This window comes from Salvia splendens, chromosome 2 (genome assembly GCF_004379255.2).
Source record: "Salvia splendens isolate huo1 chromosome 2, SspV2, whole genome shotgun sequence".
Classification (NCBI taxonomy): Eukaryota; Viridiplantae; Streptophyta; class Magnoliopsida; order Lamiales; family Lamiaceae; genus Salvia; species Salvia splendens.
Genome location: NC_056033.1, coordinates 11,792,380 through 11,809,457, shown reverse-complemented (window position 1 = coordinate 11,809,457; position 17,078 = coordinate 11,792,380). Strand labels below are relative to the sequence as shown.

Below are 17,078 nucleotides of genomic sequence, written 5' to 3'. Positions count from 1 at the left end.
CTTGCGTGAATGAAGATGATTGGAATTTTAAATTCTGTAGGTAGATTTGGTGTCTGATTCTTGATGATGATAACAACTTTGAATTTCACGTGCTTTCTTTGTTAATTTTTGCTATCTAGACATTATTTCGTATCCAGATTTTGTTGCATTACTGCATAATACTAATCAATATGCAATGAAATTGATGTTATAGTTTTGTCTCACCTGCCCTCATTTAGTTAATTTTTACTACTAAACTTTGAGAATTTGAGAATCCACCCCATGTTGTTGACTTATGGGTATTTTTCGAGCTTTTATATCAATGAACTAAGAACACACAAGTAAATCAAATAGCTCTAAAATTACAACATTTTTGCAAGAGTACAGATGTAGTTGTAGTAAAAAAGTGTCGAACCACAAGGAGGTGTATGATTATTTAACAAGGTTTGACAAGATTAATAAACTAAATTTAAAAACTAAAGTATGAAAATAGAGAAACTCAAGAGATAAAGAACAATTGCTCCTAACAACATTCGGATGAATCACTATTGTATTGATTTTATATTCAAGTTCAAAACCTGTTAAGAACGAAGTATCAATTTTACACTCTAAAAGTACTGAACATACTTAAAGAATGATAGTACTAGTGCTAGCTGAACACATAGCCAAAAGTACTTACTCATTAGACTATTATTCCCTCGGAAGCACAGTAAATACTAGACTAACTTCTCAAAGCCAACAAAAATCATGGTTAGTTGAACGCTTAACACATAACATCTTCTCATCAAACTAAACTCCCACGGAAGCGTAGTACGTATCAATTCAACTTTGAAGACTTTTTTACATCAAAATTCACTTATGCATTTTTCTCCGAACAAGGTAATATTCATAAGTTTTTTATTTATGTTATCATCCAATTTCCAAGTTAAAGAGGCCAAACTATTTAGTTATCTCAAACAATAAAAAATTTATATTATACCGAAAAGGAAAATGCAAAATCTGGTTCAAACTAAAACAGTTACTAAATTTTACATCTTGGATTGTTTTTGGCTAAAATTTATAGTTGATGTCTTGATGATCATGATATAATATTCTGGACGTTTCTATGGTCTCGTGGAACCAAACAAATACTACTATTTAAGTTTGAGAAATGTACATGATAACACAAATATTTATCATTCACAGTTATTTGAAAGGAGAAATTTCGGAATTTGGGATCATGTTCGCTGACCTTTTAGAATTTAGGATTAATTTTGTTGACCTTTCAGAATATGGTATCGAAACACACGAATTTTTCGGAATAAAGGTTTTTTATTTTTTTCTCTTATTTTTCTTATTATTTTCCTCACAAGAATTATGAATTAACCAAACTACCCCACATAAGATTTGAAATAGCAATTCTGGAACGCTTTGAAACTGCAATTCTGAAACTTCCACCAGACCACCACCGATCCACCACCCCACAAAATTTATGAACAGATTTCTTGGCTTGAACTGGCTCTTCTGCAAGCAGTTGAGGAATACAGTGATAAACAGTTAAACTAATGTACAAGCGAGGTTGATCAAGTCGCAAAATATGCTTTGCCAACAACTTATTCATCTTGAACATGACATGTTAGTGCAGTACGTCTCAAAAACAAGTCGCAGAACATCATCACAGATTCACAGATAATTTTGTCTTGTTCTCTGTAATATACGCCCATAATAGCTTCACTATCTATACGCAATGCTTTACCCTTATGCATGAATTAGAACAAGTTAAGCTAGCAGCTCATGAGATCAAAACCTCCGTCCTTGGCAATTCTCTGTTTTGAGTGGTCGGTGGATATATGGTGGAAGTATCAACTGAGTTTCAAAATTATCAAATTCACAGAATTGGGGTTTTAAATCTTATGTGGGGTAATTTGGGTAATTCATAAATTTTGTGAGGGAAATAATATGTAAAAGAAGACAAAAGAAAAAGGCAAAAACTCTTGTTCTGAAAAATTCGTGTGCCTCGATCCCATATTCCAAAAGATCAACAAAATTAATCCTAAATTCTAATATTCCGAAAAGTCAACGAAATTAATCCTAAATTCTAAAAGGTCGGCGAATATGATCCCTTGTTCCGGAATTTCTCATTTGGAAGTAGGTTGCAAATCAGAGTTCATCACCAACCATTGCAACGAGCAGAATCATTAGACATTATACAAACCAACCGTGATATGTTAAAAAGAGAGGAAGATTAGTTATTGGCAAAGTTAATCAATGATTCAGTAATCACCCGCTAATTACCACCAAGTATTCACAAACTTCCTCTGCACAAATTCTCCCGCCGTCTCTTTGGGCCTAGGGTTTTCAAATTCGCTCCCCTTTCTTTTCTGGCGGATTACGTGCACTCGCGCGAAGGGGATGCCGTTTCAGTATGCGAGCATGCCTATAAGAGTGCATGAGAACGGCGGGGGATTTGACATCAGCTCCCGCGATGTGGCGATGGTCAGTACGGAGGAGATTTCCTCGCCGGTTAGTAGTCAGTCCTTGCTGCTGCTGCCGACAGCCAGGACTAGTGAGCTCACCATTTCTTTCCAAGGCCAACTCTACGTGTTTCCTGCTGTTACTCCGGAAAAGGTTCTTTTAATTTCGAATAACCTTTACTTGATTGCTTAGCAGATTTTACATAGAGAGAGTATCAATTATTGAAGTTGTATTTCTACCGTTTTAAGTGTGTATACTGTTTCACTGTGTTTGTTCTGGAATTTCTACCGGGTTGTTGATACATAAAAGGTTTATGAATCTAAAGCAACGGGTAAATTGAAGATATGATGAAACGTTTTTAACCGAAGTTAATAAAGTACTACTTTACTTTTAGGTGGAAGCAGTGCTGTTGCTCCTGGAAGGTCGGGAGATGCCAACCAGCATTCCCAGTTCTGAACTATTACAATTAAGTGATAAGGTACTGGTCATATACTATAGGCATTGTCGTATAGCTTCCTGAAGATTTTTGATGCTGTGCTTTTAAGTCACAAGCATGAATTTGTGTGATGTGTGAACTGGGCCGATAGGGTGTAGATGATGATTCGGACCAGCCTACAGTTTCTCGGAGGACTGCATCATTAGAGAGGTTTCGTGAGAAGCGGAAAGAGAGATGCTTTGATAAGAAGATTAGGTACTCCTGCCGGAAAGAAGTTGCTCAGAGGTAATTTTAGTTTTCAACTAATCTCACTTTTGTGTAAAGCTACTACTGAATCATTATGAGAATGGTAACATAAAAATTTCCAGACAAGTATATGATGGAATGGTAGCTGTTGTAGGTGTATTTTAATGGTACATATCTCCTGACAAAAATTTCATTTAACTCATCACCACATATAGCCATGTAGGTCATAATGAATAATATGGTGCCTATATGGTACATTGACTTGTATAGGAATATTGCCAATTATTTGTATTGTGTAGCATGTTGTTACTGCTGCCTGCATTTTCTTTTGATTCTTCAAGATTAACATAATTCATTCTTCAATAGTTTATTCTTTTTTCTCTCATTTAATATCTGCTAGGATGCTTCGGAAAAATGGCCAATTTGCTTCTGTTAAGGATATGTCCAAAATATCTGATGATAACTGGGATTCTGGCAACAGCACTCAACCAGAACCAGTGTGAGTATGGAGCTTGCCCTAACTTGCTAGTAACTGTAAACTTAGTTTGATTCTGATATCTGCTTAGTCACCTACAGATAATGAGGTTATCTTCTCACCTCTGTCTCCTCAGCCTCACATAACTTAAATCTAGCCTGATAAATTTCAATAGGCCTGAGTCAGTGATGAATGAATTTACTTCTTTTTCCCCTCATTCTTGTTCTATATGAGACTCTTCTTTCCTGGAACTAGTGTGCATAGATGTCACCATTGTGGAGTTTGGGAAACTTCAACTCCAGCAATGCGTCGGGGTCCAGAAGGTCCAAGAACTCTATGCAATGCTTGTGGATTAATGTGGGCAAACAAGGTGCTAATTTTTGTGACCCTGTGACACTCATATATCTTTTAAAAGTTAATTTTCTTGAATCCGTATAGTTGTTTTGGAAATTTTCCCATGCTATATTGTACAGCACTTCTCATTATCTTACATTGGTTTTAATGGCTTTATTGGCTTTCTAGGGTACTCTGAGAGATCTTGCAAAGGGAGGTGAACATATGTTCGAACAAAATGAACCAGTATGTGATGTGTTTGTGAGTTCCTAACTTCCTAGTTTTTCAATTTGCTTTTCCACAGTAGTTTGCATAAGGGAAACTTTATTATCTGTTATTTTTGGTCGTTTTGCAACACCCTAGTTCAACACTAATTTTTTTAGATCTATTGCTTACTATATAAACATCTTGTTCATTCATCTGACAGGAACCTCTAGAATGCAGTCCTCATGCTAATGAAACAACTAATTCATACTGCAACCAGTATGAGGTAGTAAAAATATCGTAAATTCCTAATGCTCCTTTTTAATATAACCCTCGTTGCTTCTGTTCATTCTGGAAATTCCCACAAATTTCATGTATATAATCTGTATAATTTTTGCAGGAAACATATCTGATGCCCCATCTAGAAATGTGCCAAAAAGTTATTCCGTTAGTTTTGCCTGCTTGCTCCAAATATGTTTAGATTAACATTTGGACAATTTGCTGGACATAGAACTAAATCCTTCTTGAGTTATTCAGAGCCAAGCAATTCCTAGAGCACAACGAGGTTTCATTAGCATATAGTATCCTAAATGAGTACATGATACGAAGGCTTCCTCAATAATAATCAATTTAAAATAAAATTCACAATGAACTCTGACTGGAGTGTATACTGATATGTATATTTTGCTCTCTACAGCAAAAGGACCAAGCTAATGACAAATTAACTATGTTGTCAGCACTACAAGATGATTACCCCTTAAGTAACTCAACATAATCGGCCTTCATATAGTTAGCGAATTTTAGTTGTTGCTTGTCTGTAGCAGGTAAGAAACAAAAAGGCTACACAGTTCTACTGCAGTCCTGATGACTACGGCCTCAGAAGCTAGAAAAACATAGTAATCTTACTGAGTTGCTTGTTTGGTTTATGTTTGACGGGTGGCATTTGCAATTTAATGTTCAGGTCACTTCAGTTGGTTGATGATAGCATGTTCATGATTGATCCAACTGCATCATCTTCTAAAATTTTCAGGAGTTGAATGGTATTACTGAAAGAATTGCTGACGATTCAGCAATTGAAATAGAGCATCCATCCGCAAATCTTGGTGAGCAGGTGATTGTTCTCATTTCTCATTTTCTTAACTTTGCAAAAGTACCTTGGTGCTGCATTCTAATATTATGTGACTCTAGTTTTTCCGAGTCTTTAGGAGAAAGGACCTAGCTGTATATATATTTTAATTCTAATACACTTTGCTCATTCGTTTGGTGCATCTAATTGGAGGAGGTGATGGTGATTATACGTGCCGTTTGCATACATATATTGTCACGAATATTTAACAGTGAATGGAAGGAACCTGATTGTGATTTGTCTAAGCCACGACCATGGAATGGTGAATTTGACTTAATTGCATATTCATTTGGTTGTCAAGTGGGTTATTACTTCAACAAATAGTCGACAAATACTGGTCAACCATAACCAGTATGAGCTTATGGAGTATTATCACTATTATGTATTCCATCACTTAAGAATTTCCTCTAATCTATAAACACATGTTCAAAGTTCCCATGTCTCCGTCACGGTAGATGGCATTTTGGGGGATTGTCTTTTACTGGAGAGCATCCTTATTTTCATCTGATTGATGCATCTTATGGTTAGCAGGACTGGAGCCAAATTCAAGATCCCAGCTAACTCTGATGAACTGGTCCGTTCTTGGTGGAACTCAGTAACAGAAAGATAGACTTCCTCCATGACCTGAATAGTTATTGTGTGCAGGTTGATGTTGATCAACATGTAGGTGCCTATGGCCTGGGCGGAACCATGCCATTTTCGATCCACTGAGGGGTGACATTATCATGTACAAAGTTATGCTGATTGTAGAGAGATTGCAGATGATTAACATGAAAGTGAAACACTTGGAAAAAGCTAATTTGCTTCAGTACTGAGCTTATCCCAAAACATAATTTCCACCACAGAATAACAAATGATAAGAGAAATGTTGATTGATATCCTCCATCGTGCAATCCTTAAAAATTACAACATGTCAAGGCAGAGATTATTCAGATGCAGATATCAAAGAAAAATGGGACAAGTTGACAAACAAACGAATGACTAGGGTAAAATTACAAAGACTCAGGACTACTATACAGAGTGTTATATTAAAGCTCGTCAGAAAAATAGCATTTTGCAACCAACCCTTGTTCTAGAAAGAAAGGTTACCACTATTGGACTAGAGTCCACCAAACAGCTCCATATAATCGCTATAGCAGCAGCTCCTCCTTTTATTAGAAGCTTTTTGTACAAAGCAAATACTTGTATGTCTACAACCGTCACTTGTATAATAGGAGGGATATCAAAAAATATAAGCGGTCAATTTAGTTATTCTTAATTGAACATAATGAACACATTTGGCAATCGCCCGTGATTATCGCATAGCAAGTCACTTAATGGCACATGTTGGTTTTGCAGCATTCCTCAAGAACCTAAAAATCGGGTGTTGGATATAGACCGGACATCGAGCTGCGTCCACTACCATTGGTTTCTGGATAATAAGGTGAGTGCAGCTCACCAGAATTCGATGACCTGCGTGACTTGGAGTTTTTTGGCGATGATGGTGGCACTAACATGTAAACTCAAGCTTGAATCGGTCCTGAATACATATTTATGCATGACACTTTTGGGCCATATTATGTCCTAAATTTTTTCAAGATCTCCGTATCTTAAGTTCAAATCAACTTGCCAACACGCCCCAAGTCTAATCCATCTACCAACAAACTATTTTCATTTTCTATAACTTATCTCTTCCATCTTCACTAAAGTTGCTTTTTCAATATCTAAGCACAGTTATGTTGCAGTGCTTGATAAAATACAATATATAAGAAATTTACCTGAATCTCCCTCCGGATATCATTGAAATCAAAGAACTTCCTCCCATTCAAATGCAAAAACTCCCCCCACTCGTCTTCAGTTCCGTCGCCTTTACTTTTGTTATGCAGCAGCGGTCGGCGCGTGCAGATATCATTGCCACGCGGGAGGAAATCGCGTCCAACAAGCGCCTCCAACACACTGGATTTGCCGCTGCTCTGGCTTCCCACCACAGCCACCTGCGGAAGCTCGATCGTTGACTGGCTTCCGAGCTGCGAGAAGATGTCTTGCAGTTTATTCACTATTGGTATGACTGAGTGTCCTAGCGCCGCCGCCGTACCAGTAGCGTTGCTCGCCGCCGCCGACGACGATTGCTCTTCCGCCATGGAGTTGGCTGATTTTAGTGATTGAAAGGTCAATTATCGAGTTTAATAATTGCGTGAATTATCTAAATCTTTGGACTAAGATCTGGTGTGTGGGATCCCGCCAGTGCTTTGTTGAAAACCCTAGATAGGCGCGAGCGGGTGATAGGAGGTGGATGAGAGAGAGAGCGTTTGAAATTTGAATGTTAGTTTTAGAGAGATACAGGAGGATGTGTCACCTGAAGTTAGTAATCAAAGTACTCCATATATGTCTACAGATTTCTTTTTAAGAAACTTTTACCGGATGTTTTAAGAATCGGACCACCGAGCGAACCAGCAAAGCTACAGGTTCACGGCTCAACTGGTCGGATTGGTCCAACCACTGGTCGGATCGTTTTACTACAGCATATATAATTAAATATATATTATATTCGTCCTATAAGAATATGTATTCTTTCCTTTTTAGTCCATCCCACAAGAATATAGATTTTTCTATTTTGGAGATGGAGCTCATTTTCCACTTACAATACTCTAATTATTTTTTCTTCCTACCTCTCTCTTACTTTTTCAATTTTACATTAAAACTCGTTCCGAACCCAAAGTGCATATTCTTTTGGGACGGATGGAGTATTATATAAATATATCAAATTTATTATATAATAAAATGTAGTTTTGATCAAATTCATATATGGAGTACATTTTTATACTATAATTTAGTGAAAAATAAAATATTATTAAACTTAATTGAGGATAAGTATAATTATATAAGTATAGTATATGTATAATATTTTAAAACTTATATTTAATTAAATATATACATGACAATATTTAAATTTACTGTGATAAATTACTATTTAAGTTTATTAAATAACAAATATAATTAACAGACTTTATTTACAATTAATCAATTTATAAAAATAATAACTAATCATAGAATGAATGAAAATTTATTCATTGGTTATAAGAATAAATAAAGTTATTATAATATCACAACAATTAAAGTGGTAGAGTGGTAATGCAAGCCCTAACATCGGGGTTTCCCGCACGGCTATAGTCACATTCTTCGTGCCTTTTTTACTACCTGCGAGGAAGAAGTCCATACTTGCATCCAACGCAATATGATTGAAGAAATTTGGGCACGTAATTATTGAAGTGTATTTGTACTTTTTTTTTGTTTCTTGTTGTATTTTTTCGGTATTTTAATATGACGGAGATTTTTATATTATACTCCATCCGTTCCATAATAATGGAGGCGTTTCTTTTCGGCACGAAAATTAAGAAAATTGTGTTATGTGAGGTAAGTAAAAGGAGAATAAAGTGGAAAATGAAAAAGGTAGAGAGGCGAATAGAGAATAAAGTAGGTGTGGAGAAATGTGTTACTTTTACTAAAAATGGAAATGACTATATTACTATGGAACATACCAAAATGACAAAATGACTCTATTACTATGGAACGAAGGGAGTATTATTTTGGTATTTTAATTTATTTGATTTGGTAACTTAACAAAATCTAGTACAAAAATAAAAGAATGGTGGTGAAATGGAAAATGGGATGAGCGGATTTTTATAGGGCACTATTACAGGTGTTTGGAATAAAGGATAAAATGTTGATTTTACAGGAGGATAATGGAGATTAGCAAATTTACAGGGTAGAATATGTTTCACTATTGTGAATGCTCTTACATTTATTTTGAGGTGGCCGACGAAAGTTCGAACTTGAGATTTCATTTATTTTCTTTTAAAAACTTTGATGCTAAAATTTATACGAATTAGTAAGAGAAGTGATTATATTGATGATGTGTAGAATATGGTTCGGATTGCTGTTACATAGTACTATATGATCTATTGATCTGGAATTCTGGATAAGTGGCTTGTGGTGTGAAATATACGGTGTTGATTTTCCCTAATGGCAATAGACAAAAGCAAGCCCATGAACACAAAATTATGACTAGATTTTTCCATTTATATTACTAATTGGTATCTTCAAAAATTACTATTAATACATTGTTGTTGAAGTGAAATAAGAGATAGCTCTGGTGTGCTGCCGCAGCAAACGGAGCTCGGCTTCGCGCCTCCACAGCACCCACTCCAACGACTGAATCACCTCCTCATCGTGAACGTCTCTGGCCTCGCACAGTCGACGGTGCTGATTGTATCCCATCTGGATCGAGTTCTTCTCGCGTTGCAGTCGCTGAATCATACCCATGGCTTCCTCCGCCGCCGTAGCAGAAGCCGCCCTTTCTCTCTCCACCTCCGCAACGGCTGCATCCGCTCTCCGCCGCTCCATCTTCACCAGTTTTCTCAATGCCCACACCTCTGATCCACATTTCCCCCCTCTCTCCAATACAAAATCATACCTTCCCCCCGATTTTCGTTTCGATTTCGCATCAACCACCTTTTTTGATCTACTAACACGACTACTCTTAGTTGGAGAAGATAACGATTTCAAGCCAAAGGCAAGCAGCAGAAAGAGAGCCCAAATCTGAGACATTTCTCGAAAATTTCCCAGCACAAAAAATCCGAATCCAAGATGATAATAAACAGAGGATAGATGTCTTAAACATATCACATAATCCATCGGGAATTATACGAGAGAGAAACAGAGGTAGGGAGATTTGTAGAGTGGAGACTTGCACATACAATATTGTAACGGTGAAAACGAAATTAAATTTATTGACTCTCACGACTTAATTACATGATTTAATTTAGGTAAATTGCAAATTTGGGTAGAATTAAGTGGGCTAGATTTTATGTGATTGAGCGTTTTGTGTGAGTCAATTTTGTTAAATTCATTGAATTTCTCTTCAAATGTGGTATGTTAACTAAGTTCATTGAACTTTACCTTCAAATATGGAGTACTATAAAAAAAACTATGTTATTGAAACATTATTGTTGATAAATATATTAATGAGACTTGAAAAGCCATGTGATCATACACTTTGTTCAAAAATAAATTACTAAAATCTCAAATTTATTAAAATTATTAATATATTTTTGTCAATTAGTTACACCTTGTAGATTTTGCATTTAACTGTATTAATTTAAAATCTTGTTGTAATTGATTATTATACTCCCGAAAAATATAAATTTTTTAAATGATATGATTTTAAAACATAATTGATAAAGCAACAGAGATATAAAGAAAAATGTGTTAGTAAAAATAGGTCTCACTTCAATACAGGGAGAAATTTCCTTTAAGTAGAACATTTCAATATAAATTTACTTAGTGGAGTACTACTAATTTGTAGATTAAGTGTGCAGGTAACATCAATGAACAACTTGGACTTAGATTGGTGAACATCTAAGCGTAGGTTCTTGTCATATCTTGGAGTAATATTTTATTACTTGTTTCTCTTTTGTATCCGGTCTGTTTCTGAGAGATTGACCATCTTACCATTCGATCGAAAAAAGGTCTCAATGATTTAGTTAATCATTGGTGATCTGATCCCTACAAAGAGTTTCAACCCAATTAGGGGTTCGAGAAGAAACACTTATTTTAGAGACTTGGCACTGGACTCGAGCTAAGTTGCTACCCAAATTCTCCTTCTTACCGGAACGAATGAATGATGAGTGGAATGAAGTTAGAGTTTGGAGAGAACCCAAGAATCAACAAAGGGACATGAGGTCATGATGGGGAGCTGGAAAGCTATAGAAGAATCCAAGAAAATGACCGAGAGGTAAGCTAAGTTCTCGTTCTTGTGCTTGACCTTGCTTTTTGTAACTGCTCGTGTCTTGAACTTGGGATCTATCTTTTTGGTGGCTTTAGCCTTGGGTGTCTCTCTAGGTGTCGTGCTCTATTCGCTAGCTCTTCTCTTTTTTTTTCTCTTGTTGGTTTTAAACTCGTTGTTTCTGTATTTGCGTTTTCAACAGCCTAGTTAGGATTTCAAAAGCCTAATCCTCAATTTTTAAGTTGTTGGGAATTATTAATGTACTGTAGACTTTAGCAAAATGTAATCGAACCACTGCATCGTCCTAAGGCCATCCACAACGCTGTTCCTATACCGTTCCTAAACCGTTCCTTAAACTACTATTTACGGGCCCCACTGTACTTTTTTACTCCATTCCTTAACTAAGGAACGGAACCTGCAACCCTCCGTTACTTAACCGTTCCTTAAATTACTATTCATTCAATTTCATTTTTTATTTTTATTTCCAACTCAATTCAATTAAACAAAGCACACTTTAATAAAAAACAAACACACTTTATTAAAAAACACACAACATTAAAACAAAGTTACAACTTAAACTTAAAAAAAATAAAAAGCACACAATTAAAATCCTAAAAAAATAAAATTACACAATTTTAATAATTTCATCCGCCAAAGTTTGCCAAAATGTGCTCAATTAGATCCTGTTGGAGTTGGGTGTGGGCGCTAGAGTCGCGTGTCCTTGCACGAATAGATAACCGTTCTTGTATAGACGGATGCGCTCCACTTCGAGGCGGACTACTTGCGGTTGAGCTTCCGGGGGATTCGGGGTCGAACCAATTTCCCGCCTCGGGTCCTTCGTCTTGGACAATCATGTTGTGCAAGATTATGCACGTATACATGATGTCGACCATGTTCTCCATGAACCACGTACGAGCCGGGGCTTTGATGATGTTGAAGCGCGCTTGGAGAACCCCGAACGCCCTCTCCACATCCTTGCGAGCAGCCTCCTGCTTCTGCGCAAAAAGAGCCTGCTTTGGGTTCGTAGACCCACTGCACGTCTTCACGAAGGTAGGCCACTTCGGGTAGATGCCATCGGCGAGATAGTACCCCATTTCATAAAAGCCGGTTGTTGGCGACGAAGTTGATGGCCGGCGCTTTACCATCCAAAACTTCGGTCAAGAGGTCGGACTGGTGGAGCACGTTTACGTCGTTGTTCGACCCGGGGACCCCGAAGTACGCGTGCCAGATCCAAAGGTGATAGTCGGCAACAGCCTCGAGTATAACGGTTGGGTGGGTGCCTTTGTGGCCGCTCGTGTAGGACCCCTTCCACGCAACCGGGCAATTCTTCCATTGCCAATGCATGCAATTGACGCTGCCGAGCATCCCGGGGAATCCGTGCACTGTTTCGTGAAGGTCGAGCAGGAACTGACAATCGGTCGTGCTTGGCCTCCGGAGAAATTCGTCGGTGAAGGCTGCCCGGACGCCTTTGCAGAATTTGAGCAAACACATTCGCCCAGTGCTGTCTCCGATGTGGAGGTATTCGTCGAACATGTCGGCCGTTTGTCCAGTCGCAAGCTGGCGGATTGCTGCAGTACATTTCTGCAGCGTCGTGTGGCTGGGATGGCCGACCGCGTCGAACCCTTCCTGGAAGAACTCTTCCCGGGCTGCCAAAGTATTCGCGATGTGGAGAAATAACGGTTTCCCCATGCGGAAACGGTGACAGAAGTACATATCTCCCCAAACCGGGTTATCGCAGAAGTAGTCGCGTACTAACCTTGCGGCGGCTTCCTCCCGGTTACGATGGATGTACGTACGAGAGCGTCGTTGGGGCGGCGCGGCTTCTTCCGCCTCTCGTCGTCGATCTTCTTCAAGTGATTGTTCCAATATTTGACGCATTTGTTCAAAAGGATCCATTAATTTGATTAAATTTGGGAGAAGAAAAACAGAGTTGATTTGAGATGAAAATTGGGGTGGACATAGAGAGGATTTGAGAGGAATAGATGTGTGTTTGTGAGTGAAATGAATATGAAATAGGATTATTTATAGAGTAAATAAATTATAAAAAAAATAAAAAAAATTACAAAACGGCTAAAAAAACGGTAACAATACCGTTGCAATTTTGTTTTTTAAAAAAATGAATTATTGCCTCACGTGACGAAACCCACTCGCGGAGCAGCGAGTGGGCGTCACGCGTCGAATGGGAGGCCGCCACGTCGCCTCGGCGTGTGGCGGAACGTGTCGTGCTGCGGGCCGCGGCAACGACACCCCGCACGGCATGGGCACGGTTTGGCGACGACACGGCGGCTGCAACGCGTGCCGCCACGGAACCGTTCCTCCGGAACGGCCTAGGCACCGCAACGACACAGCGTTGCGGGTGCTCTAATCACCCCTTAAAATCATAGGCGCCAAATTCTGAAACTTAGGACTCTCGAAGTAACAATTAATTATTCTGTCAACGAAATAAAGTGCTTTAGTTCTTAAGTTTTTTGCAACTTGCACCCGATCTTCATCATTATCTTTAAGAGTAGTGATTTAGAGACATAATGTCTCTAAGCCATAATACCCTTATGGCATTTTGACATAGATATATTTTTTATTATGACTAGTTTACCCAATATCATAATAAATGGATACAAATCTATTTAAGGAATATTAAATCAAATTAAATATCTTTATCTAAATGCATATTTATTGATATGATTAGAGATAAACCTCGAAACTTTTTATATGTTTACATATCATTTTTTCATGTTAATTTTATACTATATTATTTATTTAAAAATCATGAATTTAGATTATAAATTAGTTACTATAGTATTAATTATCAAAATACATACTAAATTATTACTATTTAATAATAAAATAATTTGATAACTTCATATATTATTATTTTTACAAATAATTTTTTATCTAATCAGTTGATAATTTAATTATGAGTTATTTTCTTTTTTTATGTTATACTTTCACAGCCGGTTTTATTATTTTTTTTGTTAAATTTCTTATTCAAATTTGAATTGTATGATTAAATAATAGTAGTAGTTATTATGATGAATCATTTGTTTGCGTTATCTTTTGTATTTTTGTATTAATTTTCTTAGCTTTTATCACATGTAATATTTTTTTTTATATTTTGATTGACAACTACTAGTTAGACTTCGACTCTATAAAATTATGCTTAGAAAATTAACTTTATAACGTTTCAAAAAGTAAAAATTCTTGTATTTTTTAACAAATTATTTATTAGTATTAAAAAATTATTAAAATTATAAGTCATAAAAACGGCTACATGTATATATACTTAATTTCTAAGTGTTATCATCCAACGAAACGGTAATAGTACTCACATCAAATTATGTTATTAGTAGTATTAAATAATTATTAAAATTTAAAGTCATAAAAATGAGTACATGCATATAGATACTCAATTTCTTAGTGTTATCGTCCAACTAAATAGTAGTAATAGTCATTTGCATCAAATTATTTTATTAGTATTAAAATTCTAACTCATAAAAATGACTACATGCATATACATACTTAGTTTCTTAGTGTTATCGTCCAACGAAATAGTAATAGTCATTCTCATCAAATTATTTTATTAGTAATATTAAATAATTGTTAAAATTCTAAGTCATAAAAATGACTACATGCATATACATACTTAATTTGTTAGTGTTATCGTCCAACGAAATAGTAATCGTCATTCTCATCAAATTATTTTATTAGTAATATTAAATAATTTTTAAAATTCTAAGTCATTAAAATGACTACATGCATATACATACTTAATTTCTTAGTGTTATCGTCCAACGAAATAGTAATCGTCATTCGCATCAAATTATTTTATTAGTATTAAATAATTATTAAAATTATAAGTCATAAAAATAATTAAATGTGTATATGCACTTAATTTCTAATTGTTATCGTCCATCGAAATAGTAATAGTCATTCTCATCAAATTATTTTATTAGTATTAAATAATTATTAAAATTCTGAATCGTAAAAATGATTACATGCATATACATACTTAATTTCTTAGTGTTGTCGTCCAACGAAATAATAATAGTCATTCACATACAATTATTTTTTTTCTATAAATAATGTGTAAAATTCTAAATTTTAAAATAGTAGTAGTATAAATATGTTATATACTTAATTTCTACTTGTTATCATCTAGTGAAATGATAATAGTCATTTGCATCAAATTATTTTATTAGTAATTATTAAACTTTGAAGTCATAAAACGACTACATGTGTATATATACTAAATTTCTTAGTGTTATTACCCAGCGAAATAGGAATATTCATTCGCATCCAAGTATTTTATTATTAAATAATCGTTAAAGTTCTATATTGTAAAAGACTAGTATAACGAAATAGTAATAGTCATTCCCATCAAATTATTTTATTAGCATTAAATTATTATTTAAATTCTGAATCATAAAAATGACTACATGCATATATACTTAGTTTCTTAGTGTTATCGTCCAACGAAATAGTAATAGTCATTCACGTCCAATTATTTTTTTTGTTATTAATAATGTTTAAAATTCTAAATTTTAAAATACTAGTAGTAAATAGATGTATGTATAGATACTTAATTTTTTACTTGTTATGATCTCATGAAAGAAAGGGTTGCGCATGAAAAATGAAAATTTTTAATTGTGAAATATGACTATTAAATTTCTATAGCTAAATTATTTTAGCTATAGAAATTATTACTTAATTAAATTATTTTGACACTATCTAACAATTTAATTCTAGTATACAAATTTAAATTGTTGTTCCCTAACATTTTGTCCATTAATAAATTAAAACATGTATAAATTTCAAATCTTAATTTTGATGCTCTAAGAACTCAAGCAATTAAATGGATTTATTAATTTTATACATATAAATTATAGATTCAATAATGTTTTGTAATGATAAAATTAAGATTGATTGTTAAATCTATTTAGTACCTATAAGTTTAGAATTTAAAAAATATAATTTTATAATGTATTATTTAAATAAAGTTTAAATTCATTATTTAAAATTATATTTTTTTTAAAATCGTGACTTAGCATCATTGGAGTATTTAATACACTTCATACAATTTGAGTATAATTTGCTTAAATCAAGCCATCCATAAAAATACACACAACTTTCCTAAGCAAGTAATTCTTAAATATAAAAAAATGTTTTTATATGCACAAGGGTAGTATGGTATATGTACAAAACATTTATTTAAATAAAAATATAAAACAATCTAAAATGACTACTTTAACCTCATTATGTCTTAGACATTATGTCTCCAAAACATTTTTCTATCTTTAAAAATACATTCTAGCTAGCTACTTCCTTAAATATGCCATATATGTCTAATTGCCAATCATAATTTGATGTCCCCAACAGCTATCTGAGGTTTTTAATTAATTTTGATTAGATCTCTTATTTGAATAGTCTATAATATGGGAACTAAATACGTTTGGCATACATGTTAATCTATAAATTATTATTTCAAACTCGTTTACTTTTTAATCCGTGTGTCCAAAGGAAACTAATTTGAAAACTACGTAAAGTCTCAATATATAGTTACGTTGTAAGTTAAAACAAGATCTTATTATGAAATTTAATAGAATATACATAAAAATAATTGCAATTAGTTTTTTGGAATTTTTATTTTCTATCCAACCATTGGAATTTCGAAGTACCAAGGTACATGGTGTATGTTTTTAAATTGAAGAGGGAAAAGCACTATCATCCATGAAGAAAATGGTGAAAGATTCTTTGCAGTGAGACGACAATTAAAATACATATAAATATAAATATCCACAGGGACAGATATTATCATATAAATATCTACAAGGACAGTTTAATAGTGGGATTAAAAAAATTAAATTGAGTGTAAAAGTTTTCTAATGCTGTACAGCTCATTATATGTAAGCCAATTTAAGAAAGATTTTGTACAGCCTTGTTGATTTTATCTGGATTGTTTAACATGTTACATATTTGTAATTACTGGATTAAGAAACTGCAACAAAATAAAATAATTCGGATTTGGATTCCCCCAGGCATAGGTATGCACCACTATCTACATAGA

The 17,078-nt window shown here is 34.7% G+C and overlaps 3 protein-coding genes across 10 annotated transcripts; 1 reads left to right on the top strand and 2 right to left on the bottom strand.

The window, feature by feature from the left end:
* The first annotated feature begins 2,102 nt into the window (after positions 1 to 2,102).
* Positions 2,103 to 6,061, top strand: LOC121788233 (GATA transcription factor 19-like). Of its 8 annotated transcripts, none has more exons than XR_006047679.1 (10): positions 2,104 to 2,586; positions 2,828 to 2,911; positions 3,021 to 3,154; positions 3,516 to 3,614; positions 3,846 to 3,960; positions 4,113 to 4,184; positions 4,351 to 4,413; positions 4,528 to 5,238; positions 5,785 to 5,827; positions 5,899 to 6,061. XR_006047679.1 is itself a non-coding variant. In XM_042186999.1 (10 exons), the coding sequence occupies exons 1-9, from the start codon at positions 2,371 to 2,373 to the stop codon at positions 5,812 to 5,814; spliced, it is 894 nt and encodes a 297-aa protein (XP_042042933.1). In that variant the 5' UTR covers positions 2,105 to 2,370; the 3' UTR covers positions 5,815 to 5,827; positions 5,899 to 6,061. The 8 variants fall into 8 exon arrangements, 3 of the variants coding, with proteins under 3 accessions (XP_042042938.1, XP_042042933.1, XP_042042932.1); XM_042186999.1 differs by having other exon boundaries at positions 2,105 to 2,586; positions 5,158 to 5,238; XR_006047680.1 differs by having other exon boundaries at positions 2,103 to 2,586; positions 4,113 to 4,169; positions 5,785 to 6,061.
* LOC121788274 (dynamin-related protein 3A-like) lies at positions 6,028 to 7,585 on the bottom strand. The gene is made up of 2 exons (XM_042187017.1): positions 7,011 to 7,585; positions 6,028 to 6,148 (listed from the first exon to the last, which is right to left on the bottom strand). The coding sequence occupies exons 1-2, from the start codon at positions 7,371 to 7,373 to the stop codon at positions 6,071 to 6,073; spliced, it is 441 nt and encodes a 146-aa protein (XP_042042951.1). The 5' UTR covers positions 7,374 to 7,585; the 3' UTR covers positions 6,028 to 6,070.
* Positions 7,586 to 9,345: 1,760 nt separating this feature from the next.
* Positions 9,346 to 9,840, bottom strand: LOC121773767 (protein FLOURY 1-like). Its single transcript, XM_042170687.1, has one exon. The coding sequence runs from the start codon at positions 9,838 to 9,840 to the stop codon at positions 9,346 to 9,348; it is 495 nt and encodes a 164-aa protein (XP_042026621.1).
* Between the last annotated feature and the right edge of the window lie 7,238 nt (positions 9,841 to 17,078).

What these genes read in the sequence shown, in the direction of transcription:
- LOC121788233 (XM_042186999.1), top strand. Translation starts at nt 2,371, where the DNA reads ATGCCGTTTCAGTATGCGAGCATGCCTATAAGAGTGCATGAGAACGGC. An exon ending in CGGAAAGAAGTTGCTCAGAG is followed by an intron (nt 3,155 to 3,515) that starts GTAATTTTAGTT and finishes AATATCTGCTAG; the next exon opens with GATGCTTCGGAAAAATGGCC. An exon ending in AGCACTCAACCAGAACCAGT is followed by an intron (nt 3,615 to 3,845) that starts GTGAGTATGGAG and finishes TCCTGGAACTAG; the next exon opens with TGTGCATAGATGTCACCATT.
- LOC121788274 (XM_042187017.1), bottom strand. Translation starts at nt 7,373, where the DNA reads ATGGCGGAAGAGCAATCGTCGTCGGCGGCGGCGAGCAACGCTACTGGT. An exon ending in ATATCCGGAGGGAGATTCAG is followed by an intron (nt 6,149 to 7,010) that starts GTAAATTTCTTA and finishes GTAATTTTTAAG; the next exon opens with GATTGCACGATGGAGGATAT.
- LOC121773767 (XM_042170687.1), bottom strand. Translation starts at nt 9,840, where the DNA reads ATGTCTCAGATTTGGGCTCTCTTTCTGCTGCTTGCCTTTGGCTTGAAA.